The sequence below is a fragment of the Ovis canadensis genome, chromosome 15, assembly GCF_042477335.2.
Source record: "Ovis canadensis isolate MfBH-ARS-UI-01 breed Bighorn chromosome 15, ARS-UI_OviCan_v2, whole genome shotgun sequence".
Taxonomy (NCBI): Eukaryota; Metazoa; Chordata; class Mammalia; order Artiodactyla; family Bovidae; genus Ovis; species Ovis canadensis.
In genome coordinates this window covers 30,172,545-30,185,894 of record NC_091259.1, presented here as the reverse complement: position 1 = coordinate 30,185,894, position 13,350 = coordinate 30,172,545, and the positions used below count along the sequence as shown (strand labels likewise).

Here is a 13,350-nt window from a genome sequence, read left to right as displayed (position 1 = left end):
GACTGAGTCACTTCACTTCACCTTCATTCCTTTTCTGTAGATGACATTCCCTTAAAGCCATACCTTGCTCCAGGGCACACAGTCCAGGGCAAACAAAGTTCAGATTCGAAATCAATTCCCAAATCTCCAAATTAGTTTACAGTTAAACACCTAGATTTAAGAGCTTCAGGGACACAAATGTCAACAGTAACAAAAACTGACGCCTAAAAACATCAACTGCAAAGATGCCCTACACTATTTCATTCAAGGGAATTTTATGTTCTATTTTGTCCAGAAGCCTCCAAAAAATAAATGACATATTCACATGTGTAGCTATCAGGGGCTTTGGGCAACCACCCCACCGCTCACTCACCCCTCGATCCTGAGGAAATCAGGCATCTTGTTAGTGTGAGACGAAGAACCATTCCATTACAAGATCTCCTCCGACCCAGGAAGCCAAGGAGTCAGGGCTCAAAGGCAGCTCTGCAGCTTCACCCGAGTCCTTCGTGAAAACGCAGCCTTCCCACCAGTTATTCCGCCCTCACCCGTGGCCCAGGTCACGGCCGCCGTCCCCTCAGCCCAGGCCGACAGGCAGATTTCTCTCCGGACTGAGGCCGGGGGCTGCTCCGGCGCGGAATTCGGGCGGCCGGGTTGGCTGGGGCATTCCCCGCTCACGTTCCTCTGGGACGATCCCAGGGGTTGGGTTTCACTCCCCAAAAAGGGATAAGGACGCTTTGGACCGGTACGACTCTTGACTGGGCCCCAAGATGTATCTAGAGTGGCTGAAGAGGGGGTGGGGCGGGGGGAGGCTTCCAAGTGGAAAACAGAGAAACTACCCCTATCTTCGTCACCGGGACCCTTGCTCCCCAGCGGCCACGGGACTCCTGGTAACTTTCCTTCCAAACACCCTCCCCACACAAACACACACAAACACACCCATACCGTGCGCCGCAGCCTCGCGTAGCGGGGTTGGGGGGGAGGAAGCTCTCTGGGAGAAGAGAGATCTGACTTCCCTTCCAGGCCGGAAGTGGTGCTAATGGGAAATTCTTCCCACCAACAGAAGTCCCAAGGATTCCCACAGAAGGGTTTCCAGGACACTCTAGAAGTCTTCAGAAGTAGAACGGGAAGCAAGGTCCCTCCTGGAAAAGAAGTGGGTCAGGCTCAGCCGAAAAGCAAGCCCAGCACCAGAAGGAGAAGACTCGGGAACTGGATATAGAAAGATAAGACCTTTTTGTCTGGAGCTTTCCGGACTCAATTAGATGTTGTCCCAGTGTGGTTACCCTGGTAACAGGCGTCGCGTTTTGTCAAGTAACCAAAGGAAGAGGTAGGTTCGCCGACCTCTGGAAAAATTAAATTTCCCATTTAGTCTAATCTTAATGTAGTATTTGGAGAATCCTCCTCATTCTGTGGATGCTGTGAGATACGTCTCCATTGACGGAGGGGGCTTAGAGGGAGGTTATCTCAAGTGGTAGAGAGAATATTATTATTCTTGGCAGGTGTTTCAGCCTCTCCGTATTAGCTTACTTAATTCTCACGATAACCCTATGAGATACGTATTATCGCCTCCATTTCGAGGAGAATAAACTGAGGCACATGTGTAAATTAATTTCCCAAGATCACACAGCTAGTAAATGATAGAGCTAAGAGTGGAATCTCGGCATTCTGGCTGCAGAGTCCATGCTTTTAACTCCTGAACTATGCTGATTGAGGAAGTCTCATATGGCCGTCAACCCACAGCACACTTCTAGCAAATTCAGGCCCCAGTTAGCATATACCCGGGTGTTGAGACAAGAAAATTCCGAGAAATCCAAACTTTAAATGACCTCTCAAGCGGAGAAGGCACTGGCGACCCACTCCAGTACTCTTGCCTGCAAATCCCATGGATGGAGGAGCCTGGTAGGCTGCAGTCCATGGGGTCGCTAAGAGTCGGACACGACTGAGCAACTTCCCTTTCACTTTTCAGTTGCATGGATTGGAGAAGGAAATGGCAACCCACTCCAGTGTTCTTGCCTGGAGAATCCCAGGGATGGGGGAGCCTGGTGGGATGGGGGAGCCTGGTGGGCTGCCGTCTATGGGGTCGCACAGAGTCGGACACGACTGAAGCGACTTAGCAGCAGCAGCAAGGCTTGTGAGGGTCTATGCAGAGGTAAGGACTTACCATCTGAGAGAGCATCTTGAGAATGTAAGAAAGGGTACTAAATAGAATATAAGGAAAAGATAAAACAGTGCTGATCCATAATCTTTTAGGCACTGGTGTTAAGAATAGCTGTCAACTTCAACAAAACAGCCCCTGAACTGTTCCTCCTCCCCGCGAAGAATAGATTTGAGGTGAGATTTTTTTCTTCCTTAAGTCATGTCTTTCCACAGGCTTAAGAGGCCTATTCATCTATATCATGGAGTCATCCTCAAAGGGTCTGCTTACCCAGGTTACTCAGTTCTGGAACCTCTTAGATGATCTGGCTGAAAGTAACCCTGAGAGCTATCAGAAGTTCATTCAACAGCAGCTCAAAGAGGGGAAAGAGTTCTGTGCTACCCCAGAACCACAGCTCTGTCTACAAACCAGGATTCTGGTATGTAGAGTTGGTGCCCAGAGAAAGGGAAGTCCTGATTGAAATGGTCCTGGAATAACCAGACAATGGCTTACCCTTAGCTATTACTACTTCAGCATAAGAACATTGAGGGAGACTGCCACTCTGAATAATGGAAAATTGAATGTAATGTGAAAGATAGTGTTGATGGAATAAGAACGGGAATTTCATATTTGACACATTTTGGAGATCCCCAAATCAGTCATTTTTCTGCTAGAATAAAAATCAAAAGTAATGTAATCATTTAATAGAGAATAATATAGTTGGAGATTTTTCAAATAAAGAGAAGTTATTTGGTTGGGGAGGTAACTCTGTGATGTTACCTTTAGGATATTTTTTAAAAATTTAAAAACTGGATTTTGAGATATGCAAATTTTTTGCTTTCTAGAAACCAAAAGAAAAATTACTTTTTATCAACCTATGTCAGTGGAAAAGGATCCCAGCTCCAGAATCAGCCACTCATCCAGTACCTCTAAGTATTGGCAGACCAGAAGATACATCTGAGACATCAGGTACATAGAATTATGGGAGAGAAAGCACATTTTAAAAATGGGGATGTGGGAATAAGCATGGGCCAGATTTTACTTGGTAAAAAGCATTACATATTTGGTCATGGTATAGTCAATGAAAAATAAGGGTCCATGGAGTTGCAAAGAGTTGGACACAACTGAGTGACTGAACTGAACTGAATAAGGGTACTTTGTGAAAATTGAATACTATTTAATTTCCTAATAATATGAGCCATTTTAATTCATATAAAATGCCAAGAAATGCTCTAATTGGAATTTTATATATATAGGACCATTGTGATTATCTTTGAAAATACAGAAATAGAATTTATACTTTTCCATCTTTATCAGGCAGGCTATGACTTAAAATATTACCTGACGATAGCATTAGTAAAACAAATTGTCTTCATTGTACTCCCTCTGAATTACACACACAGATGTTTACACAGTCATCGATGTTGCCTATCATCCTGATGTTCTCCAGGCAGCAGAGAAAGACCAAGTGAAAAAAGATCAACTGATACGGATGGCCATGAAATGCATTGAGGAACAACTCCAACTTACTCTCTCAAACTGTTACTCTATTACCAAATTTAGACTAAAAGGAAGCATTCAAAGAATGAAACAAAATCTGATGGGAATCCAAACCAATCCCACAGACTTAAGAGAGAAAATGAGAAACGGTAAATTAATGAAATGTAATGGAAAGTGATCTGATTTAAAATGTTTTTTGCTTCTGGTGTACCTTCTGCAAACTAGAAGTCTCAATTGTAAAAGATGAGAAATTTAAGATAGAAAAATATAAAGATTATATATTAGGAATATTAGCATATCCCAACATAGATGGCAGAGAAGGCAATGGCACCCCACTCCAGTACTCTTGCCTGGAAAATCCCATAGACGGAGGAGCCTGGTAGGCTGCAGTCCATGACGTCCTAAGAGTTGGACACGGCTGAGCAACTTCACTTTCACTTTTCAGTTGCATGGACTGGAGAAGGAAATGGCAACCCACTCGAGTGTTCTTGCCTGGAGAATCCCAGGGATGAGGGAGCCTGGTGGGCCGCCGTCTATGGGGTCACACAGAGTCGGACACGACTGAAGCAACTTAGCAGCAGTAGCAGCAGCAGCAGCAACACAGACAGAGGCTTCTCTGATTATTCAGTGGTAAAGGACTTGCCTGCCAATTCAGGAGGCATGGGTCAGATCCACAGGTCAGGAAGATCCCCTGGAGAAGAAAATGGCAACCCACTCCAGTATTCCTGCCTGGGAAATCCCATAGACAGAGAAGCCTGGCAGGCTACACAGTCCATAGGGTCTCAAAAGAGTCGGATACAATTTCGTGACTAAACAACAACAACATAGATGGGCCTAGATATTATCATACTAAGCGAAGTAAATCAGGAGGAAGACAAATACCATATAATATTGCTTATGTGTGGAATCTAAAAAACAACGCAAATGAACCTATCTAAGAAACAGACTCATAAAGAAAAGACTTGTGGTTGCAAGGGAAAGTGAGAAATGGGCTGGGAGTTTGGGATTAGCAGATACAAACTATTATATATAGGATGAATAAACAAGGTCCTATTGTATGGCACAGGAAACCATTCAATATCCTGTGATAAACCATAATAGAAAAGAATATGAAAAATATATAACTGGGTCTTTTTGCTATTCCACAGATATTAAACACAACCCTGTACATCAACTATACTTAATAAAATTTAAAAAAAAATTAGCATGTCCTCAAAGATAAATCCTGCAAACTTTTAAACCAGATTCTCTGGTTTAAGACTCTTTTAAGATTCCCAAACCAATTTACCTGCAGCTTTGTCTGCCATCTTGGCTAACACTACCACTGTTACAGCTCATTGCCTGATAGTATTTCATGTTGATTAATTTTGTGATTTCATCTTCCTTTTTTAAAATAAAGAACTAACCCTTGAAAAGATAAGAAGCAGTACTGTGAGCAATTCAGATCAGTTTCCTCAATTTTTACTGCCGAAAGACCAAGTTTCAAGTAAAACAGCGTGTCTGATAGAAGAAATTTCTAGTACAGAGACTGAAGTGGAGATGAAGAGACCAGCCTATGAATTAAAACTTGTGGCAGATCAGAATGAGAAACCTCTGAAAATTGAATTGAAAGTTGAATTACCTGGTATTAATTCAGTATCTCTCTGTGACCTTAGTGTTTCTGAGGTAAGCTGAATAGGTAATGCTGTAAATTTGCATCAGTCAATAATCACTGTTATGCTACAGTAAAAAATAACTCCACAATCTCAGTGGCTTACAATAATTTGCTCAGGTTACATGTCAGCTCATCCTGCTTTGCTCTGTGTGCTGCATATTTTAAGACACAAGATGAAAGAACAATTTTCACTTTAGACAAGTCATTCTGATGGAAGAGGGAAAATAGAAATGGTGAAACCATGCAATAGATCCTAAAACTTCCTCTCAGATATGGAATGTATTACTTATGCTCACATTGCATTGATCAAAAAGTCAGACGGCCACGTCCTACATCAATACGGCTGGAAAGAACATTCTTCTCACAGACAGTCACTGAAAGTTACATGACAAGAATGCATAAATCCTCTTAGAAAAGCAACAATCTACAGTCTGCCACAGTCCACCCTTGTGGTCACAAGTATTTGCTTCTTTTCCCAAGAAACATACCTCCAATCCCAGTATCAGATTCCGAAGTGCAGGATTTTGCCATCATAATCTGCATTAGACAAAATCTGCATGAACTGCAATGACAAGTTATCTATTTCTGTAACCCCATGCATCATACAATGTAGAACGGAGAGAGAATAACCACAATCAACAGTCTCAATTCAGAAACTGGAAAACTGTAAGGCACACGGAAGTTATTGGTACTCGGCAATTCTAAAACCCTGGTAGGCAGATAGTGCAAAGGTCCCTTTCCTGGAGGTAGAGGATGTTCTTGCTGAGGTCCCTTGACAAGCTTCCTTGATTACCTAGACTCCTATTTCCATTATTTTCCATGACTTTTAGCTCCATTCTTTGGGAGGTTTTTTTCTCTTTCATAATCTACCTTAGCCATGCCTGAAAAGAGCGTTGAAGACTACACTGTCATTAGATGCTGAGGAGTTTACTCAACCTGTTTGCTGCCCATGGAATGTTGAGGCTGAAAGGTTATTTCTGTTTTATTACTGGTTGAAAATAAAAATTGGTTCCATTTTTCATTCAAGTCTTAGAATTTATGTGCTCTGTATATTCCCTTTCAATTCTTTATATTCCCTTGCAAATTGAGAACTTTTCTAACTTCCATCTTTTTGTAGTACCTTGTTAAATGTAGCCAACAGAACCAATGCATGCAAATAACATTCTATGTTCCCATTTCTGTACCTAAAAACACAAGTTAAAGAGGTAGACTGTCTTCCAAATTATTGTGATAAGAGCTTTGTCACCATAAAACAGATCACCATCTTTCCAGTCTCCAGCAAGTTTTCTTGCTGTTTGCTGGTCAGCCCTGAAGTCAATGCTACTTAATTTATAATGGCAGCACCCATCTTCTGGTACTGCTATCAGTTCACTTTTAACACACTGAACAATAATAACCACCTCAGAATCTCAGGGATTTACAATACCTTTAATGCTCATAAGTGGACCCTCTTCTTATGGGAAAGGAGTGAATAACTGGGAACAATAAACCTGTAATAAATTCTAACCAGGAAATACTCTTCTACTTTCATCTTTTAAAATCTCTCTTGGTTTATTTTTTTTTTTAGGATGATATATTGATCGAGGTCTCTGAAAAGTACAGATTATATCTAAATCTTCCAGAATCTGTGGATACTGAAATGACTACAGCAAAATTTATCAAAGAGAAAGCCACTTTAATCGTCACAATGCCATTGGTGTAAGTTCAAAGCATCAAGTATTTGGAGTTTTCTGTGAAAGTCATGTGAATTAGAGGGCCTCCATTATCTGTGAAGAAGTTTATCTTAAAACTTTTAAGTTTCGTTTTCTAGGAGTTTCTTTTGATGGAATGAGATTTTCTCATCAGCTGCTTTTTAAAATTCTTTCTCCTCAAGTAAACTTGGCAGTAAGCAAAACTACCAAAAACAGTACTGCCATGATATACTTGTTTTGAAGATATTTGTAATGGCCTCAAGTAACTTAAATACCATTTGGGAAAAGTCTGTCTCTAGGTATAATATGTAAGAATTCTTTGTTTACTAGTTGAAAACATTTTTGTCTCTAGTAAATTTTTGCATCAGGAATAAATTCCAGACTGTGCAAGAAGTTCTTTACTACCAAGATGTGCCTTAGCAGTGAAAGTTTCCTCCAGCAATAAAGATGTAGGACCAGTGTAATAATGTGTAAACCTTTGCTTCTGTGAACCTCTATACTTCTATAAAGCAAGCTCTGGCAGGAGTCCAAGCCACCCAGGCCTACCTCCCTTTAATATCAGGTATGGACTTGTCTATGGATTAGATAAAACGATGCAGTGGCAGTCATCGGGTATTATTACACGTAAGACATAAAATACACCCAACTCTAATTTAAGGCAAAGGAGCTGACTTTGGGACAAGTGCCTTTCTCTTAAGAAAATAACTTTTAAAATACAGAAGTGATGTACTTTTAAACTCCCATTCATCTGTCAGTTCTTTGTTCAATACAAAAGTGTGAGTTTTCCAATTTATATCCAAGTAAGCAACATTCACACCAAACTTCAAACATCCCTTGTCTTTTCTAAATACAAAACACTCTCCTTGTAATTATTCATTTCTAATTCAACATAAGGTCTTTAAATAAAGTTCTCATTAATTTTAAAATTTTAAAACTTTAGAAGCTAATGTGTGGATAGCAGTAACTGACCTGTGATAATTAGAAATGAGTAATTTTCTTAAACCTGGTGTGGACTTGAATTTTTCTAGCAATAGGATAATTTATTGTTGGAAAGTTTTCTAGAACTGTGATATCCTATACTCATCCTTCAAAAGACTTGGAATGCTTTGACCTTATCTTTTCTTCTACAAAATCACCGTCAAACTTAATTTCTATACATTCCCATACCTACTTACACAGAAATAGCTGAATCTCTACTCTTGCACTCTCGCACTTAGGTGTTACTTATGTCAGGAGTTGTGTAATTGTGTACTTATTAATGAGTACAAGATCTAGCATGCTTAACATTAAAATTGTAAACTTACATACTAGTTTTCCAAAATACCTTCACTTATAACATCTCCACCTCCCCCTCCCTACAAAAAGCAAAACTCTGGTCAGGAAGAGCATCAACTAATAATGAACAGTTGAGCAGTTTAATCTGAATCTTATCAAGATATTTCTTCTTCAAAACTAAAAACTTTGAGATGGACATGAATTATCCTTGATTAAGATACCAGATTTTTCTACAAACTTGGCTTTAGAGATTAGGAATCAGTAGTGATTATTTTCTCATGTCCTCTAGAGTTTATGCATTACTGAGTGATGAGAATTCCTTACAGCACAATCCTGGGACCACTTGCACTGGTCAACTTCTGCAGTCCAGGCCTTGGGATACTACTGCATTCACAAACCTCAGGAATGGAGTTTATAGCTAGCAGAGCCAGACCACACTTCCTTCTTGCTATGTGCCACCTCCTAACAAGAGGGCTCCTTGAGCCTGAAGGTTAGATTATATGCTCCCAAACTCAGAACTTATTTTACCAATTCTATAAACTCAAAATGTATCTGTACTAAGAGCTTACCATGTACATAGCTGTTCCTGGTCTTAAAAAAATCTAATGTGAAAAATAATTACCAACAAATCAAAAATATTAGACAAGACACATTGAAAACATATAGTTTAATTTTCAAACAATCTAATTTGAACCAAAACACTATTTCTAACACTTGTTCATTCCATCTGGTAAGGGAAATAAACTGAATCCAAATTTAGATTATAGCTCAGGTTAATTTTTAACTCAGAACAATTTTTATTAGAATACAACTTTTAAATTTTTCTCTCAAGGGAACAACAGAGCCATAAACACTACCAAATAATGAATTATCTTTGAAGTTTCACGTATTTGAACCAGATGTGGCTCATACTATGATGGTCCCTTGTCATAAGTTTGTTCCTTCTCCATAATCTTCAATTCAAGCTAAAATCACTACTGAAAAGTCAGATTAACTGACTTTTCATAATAATACATCAAGGAAAATATTTCTGGAATATATCGAGTGTCACTTGTGCACCATGTAATAATGAACATTTAGAAACAGATTCAACATTGAAAGACCTAAATTTCAGGGAATAGTTCTGCATATTACATTTGACAAGGAGGATCAGATTTGCTAATAGTCATAATTCCAAATTTATTTATTAAATTACATCAATTCCATAGAAAGTCTAGAACTGTGATAATGTTTGTAATTCATTTTTATTATCCTGAATATCACCACCCCCCAACCCCCTACAGAAAGGCAAATTGTAAGAAAATGGAAAATAAATATTTAGGCTGATAAGGTAGCAAACAACCTAAATAATCTTTTTCTCTCTGACAGGATTTTAGGGTTTTCTTATTTTACATGAGACAATATTGGGGTGGAAAAACATAGAACACTTCTTTTTATACACATTTAACATTTTCCATTTTATCCAAGTACAAATGACTAGTTTGTCCCGGTCACCATCTTTTATCACTCCAAACTATCCACTAGTGTATCTCTCCCCTTTTTCTTTTCAGACACAACTTGATGATAAATGGACTTTGGCACATATCTCACTAGGAACCATATTTACATATATACATTTATTCCATTCCACAGTTACTTGATACAAGTTTTTCAAGTATTTAAGTAATAAATCCTAGTAATTAAGTTCATTTGCAAGTAACCACTAGTTAATTTTACAGGAAAAATTCTACTTTCACGAGTTCACTCTGTTAAATTCTATAAGCATATTCTTTTATTTGAGGCAATTATAGAATTCTGCTCTCACAATGACACATTTAAATTATTTAAATAGATACACACACAAATTCTCACTTATACCAAGGAGCTGGTTCATATTTATATCTTCAACTCAAGAGGAGAAAACAACCATTTCTGAATTCATAGAAAAATAAACAAGGAACAGCTGGTTGAAGAGTCCTATGAAAATGTTGACTTTTAAAGTTTTCTCATATTTTCCTTCAAGTTCTCCATGCTTCCCATCCGTGATAAGCCAAGATTTATGTAACAGAAAATTTTTAACTAGGTTTAAATTCCAAAATCAAGTTTCAGTTCAAATCCTTTCTCCAAAAGAACTAATTTTCCTGACTTCTCTTTTCTCAAATCTAATCAAAACATTTGAGGTAATTAAATTTCAAAACCTCAAGGTCTCATCAAGGTTACTTTTATGTGCCTGTATCAATAGGGAACCACAATTCTACCTCTGCATTTCCAGTGGAAGGCCATACTACCAAAGGGCTATGCCACAGGCCCCTTGACCTGGAGTACACAGCTTAAAATCTGGTGTTTATTAAATGTGCATAATATTGGGATGTAATTGGCATTTTTAAAAATTCAGTAATGCCCATTACAAATAACTTATCTGGACAGACTCAAAAATAACTGGTTAACCTTAAAATAAAAAGAGAACCACCGTTTAATGACATATTAATACCTTCGTAAGAATGAAACAATGTGACCTAGGAGAGTCTAGAAATTCTTGGATTAATTATAACAACATAGTGATAGGTTTTTCAAGATACTTTCTAAACTCAGCAAGCCACTGGGCTCCAACTGCTCCATCAACAACCCGATGATCACAACTGAGTGTAACAGACATCATGCTGGCCACATCAAACCTAGAAAAAGATTAAAAAACATTATTAGGTATTCGAAAAGCAATCACTAGATGTTAGCTAGTAACCAGCCCAAATGCCAGCTCCTAACTTACAGTCCCAACCAGGTAACATTATTTTTCTCCTACTCTTCACAGGTTGTACACCTCTAGCTCACATCAATAATTTGAAGAAACAGACCAAACAACCATCTGAACAATACAGGTCAGGGAACAACAGCCCACAGGCCAAATCCCACCAAACACAGATTTACTGGAATACATTTTTGTATTGGCTATGCCTGCTTTAATACCACAATAGCCAAGTATTTGCAATAGCAACTGCCTGACCCAGAAAAAATAAAACATTTACTAACTGGCTCTTTAAGAAAAATTATGCTGACCCCTGACCTAGAGTAAATAAGACTTCCCATCTCAAATAGCAAAGTAAGAAGTCAGTGCCCTGAGAAACTTCACTCTGTGCTTACATCTAGCTCTGTGTGAAGCTCCAGTATGCCATGCCAATAATTATAAAACTTAAGACTCAAAGCCAGGTATACTGTAATGAAAGTAAGTTTAAAACTCCCTCTCCATTTTGGCACTTACCCTTTTTCATTATCTGCTGGAACCAGTCTATCCTCTGAAGCACCAATTGCCAAAATACATGCTTGAGGTGGGTTTATAATAGCAGAGAAGTTCTTAATCCCAAACATTCCTAAATTTGAGATTGTAAAAGTGCCACCCTAAAGGAAAAAAAAGATTTAAAAACAGATCATCATAACTGCTTGTGAATATAAATAAAATGACAAATGTTTTGTGAAAAAACCTTAAGATGTTTTACTTTAAGAAGGGATTCTTAGCAACATGGATGAACCTAGAAATTCATACTAAGCAAGTCAGAAAGAGAAAGACAAATACCATATGATATCATTTATATGTGCAATATAAAATATGACACAAATGAACTTATCTATGAAACACAAACAGACTCACAGAAAGAGAGAACAGACTCATAGTTGCTAAGTGGGGGTGGGCGGTGGGGGGTGGGGAGGGTTCAATTGGGAGTTTGGGATTAACAGATACAAACTATTAGATATAGGATGGATATACAACAAGGTCCTACTGTATAGCACAGGGAACTATATTCCATATCCTGTGATAAACCATAATGGAAAAGAATATGAAAAAGAATGTATAGACATGTATAACTGAGACACTCTGCTGTACGACAGAAATTAACACATTGTAAATCGACTCTACTTCAATAATATATTTTCTTAAAAAAGGACTCAACTACCATTAAAAAAAGGAAAATGCTAAGTATATGAGATGACAGATAGGTTAATTACCTTGTCACGATCACAGAGTATACATATATCAAAACATCAAGTTGTACACCTTAAATATATACAATTCCTATTTACTAATTACACATAAAGGTGAAAGGGAAAAAAAAGAAAAGACTGAATGGGGTACACTTTGCTGAAAACACACAACCATAGCAACATGAACACAAGTCAATTGTATGGCTTTTGCACACTACTTGAAAAAAATTTTTTTTCAGCTTTTGATAGGTTACTCATATTTTCTTTATTTTCAAGACCTTCTGTCAGTGAGAACACAAGGCAGAATCAAAAAGCGGAAAATGCAATAAAAGCATAAGGCCAACTTTAAAAACAATACAATTCACTAAAATAGCACAGTGACATCCATAAAGTAAATGCATAATATCTTACCTGGAACTCATGTGGTTGTAGTTTACCCTCTCGTGCTTTGGTTGCTAAAGAAACAACATCATTAGCAATGGTTTCCAGTCCTTTTATATGTGCATTAAATACAATAGGTGTGATGAGTCCTGCAGGAGTACTAACTGCAACACTGATATCAACAACATGATTTCTATTTAAAAAGAAAAAAAAGAAAAGTAAAACTCAATAATCATCAACTGTTAAGAGTCTGTCAGGTTAAGCAAGAATAGCGGTATTCAGTCTGTTACTTTTTAGCCAGAGAGATCTTGCCTGGTTTTTCAATTTTGCTATATGCCTTCTCTTATACCTGCACTTTTATTTTTTTAGACTTGCACATTTTAAAAATGAATGAGCAATGTGTCCACAGGTTGGCTTCACATGTACTCACTAACTACCCCTTATCGGCACTGACCAACATCATGAACATAATTGGGGAAAAAACGTTGAGCATCCAGTGAGAACTGAAAAGAACTCCTTAAGTTTACGAGATGAAGAGGACTGGCTGGAGCTTCATCTGCAAGCAGAGCTTGAGCAGATGAAAGGAAGACTGAAGGAAAAGAACTGCACGGGGGAGAAACAGGAGTGCTCCCCTCGTAGGGAGCCAGTGCTGCCTCAGAACATAAAAGCAGGATTCCTCATCTTTTGTATGCTACAGACACCGCTGCATTTGGGTCCCTTCTCAGAATTTTTAAACACAGGAAACAAAATACTTAAATAAAAAAAAAACTCCCCCACAAACAAAA

At 38.3% G+C, this 13,350-nt stretch overlaps 3 protein-coding genes across 9 annotated transcripts in view; 1 reads left to right on the top strand and 2 right to left on the bottom strand.

Moving 5' to 3' along the window:
* Window positions 1-1,216, bottom strand: part of NKAPD1 (NKAP domain containing 1) — a 12,602-nt gene extending 11,386 nt beyond the window's left edge. For 2 of the 4 annotated variants that reach the window (XM_069555004.1, XM_069555006.1), the window contains exon 1: window positions 922-1,216. The gene's annotated coding sequence lies outside the window, so the exon portion shown is untranslated. Of the gene's footprint in view, window positions 1-352 lie in introns of all 4 variants that reach the window. The other 2 variants (XM_069555003.1, XM_069555005.1) reach the window with 2 other exon arrangements.
* On the top strand, window positions 904-13,350 carry PIH1D2 (PIH1 domain containing 2). Of its 4 annotated transcripts, none has more exons than XM_069554999.1 (7): window positions 1,009-1,303; window positions 2,347-2,549; window positions 2,956-3,079; window positions 3,514-3,759; window positions 5,010-5,275; window positions 6,832-6,962; window positions 12,935-13,350. In XM_069554999.1, the coding sequence occupies exons 2-7, from the start codon at window positions 2,373-2,375 to the stop codon at window positions 12,957-12,959; spliced, it is 969 nt and encodes a 322-aa protein (XP_069411100.1). In that variant the 5' UTR covers window positions 1,009-1,303; window positions 2,347-2,372; the 3' UTR covers window positions 12,960-13,350. The 4 variants fall into 4 exon arrangements, with proteins under 4 accessions (XP_069411102.1, XP_069411100.1, XP_069411103.1 ...); XM_069555000.1 differs by having other exon boundaries at window positions 1,224-1,303; window positions 2,227-2,549; XM_069555001.1 differs by lacking the exon at window positions 12,935-13,350 and having other exon boundaries at window positions 904-1,303; window positions 6,832-8,313.
* DLAT (dihydrolipoamide S-acetyltransferase) overlaps window positions 8,879-13,350 on the bottom strand; it is a 31,790-nt gene continuing 27,318 nt past the window's right edge. The window contains exons 12-14 of the mRNA XM_069554989.1: window positions 12,596-12,758; window positions 11,466-11,602; window positions 8,879-10,884 (exon numbers count right to left, since the gene is read on the bottom strand). Coding sequence (XP_069411090.1) covers window positions 10,755-10,884; window positions 11,466-11,602; window positions 12,596-12,758 — 430 coding nt within the window. The 3' untranslated portion in view covers window positions 8,879-10,754. The remainder of the gene's footprint in view (window positions 10,885-11,465; window positions 11,603-12,595; window positions 12,759-13,350) is intronic.

Bases quoted from the DNA above. Each gene is read 5' to 3' on its own strand.
- PIH1D2 (XM_069554999.1), top strand. From the start codon at position 2,373: ATGGAGTCATCCTCAAAGGGTCTGCTTACCCAGGTTACTCAGTTCTGG. The intron at 3,080-3,513 runs GTACATAGAATT...TTACACACACAG, and splicing joins AGATACATCTGAGACATCAG to ATGTTTACACAGTCATCGAT. The intron at 5,276-6,831 runs GTAAGCTGAATA...TTTTTTTTTTAG, and splicing joins GTGACCTTAGTGTTTCTGAG to GATGATATATTGATCGAGGT.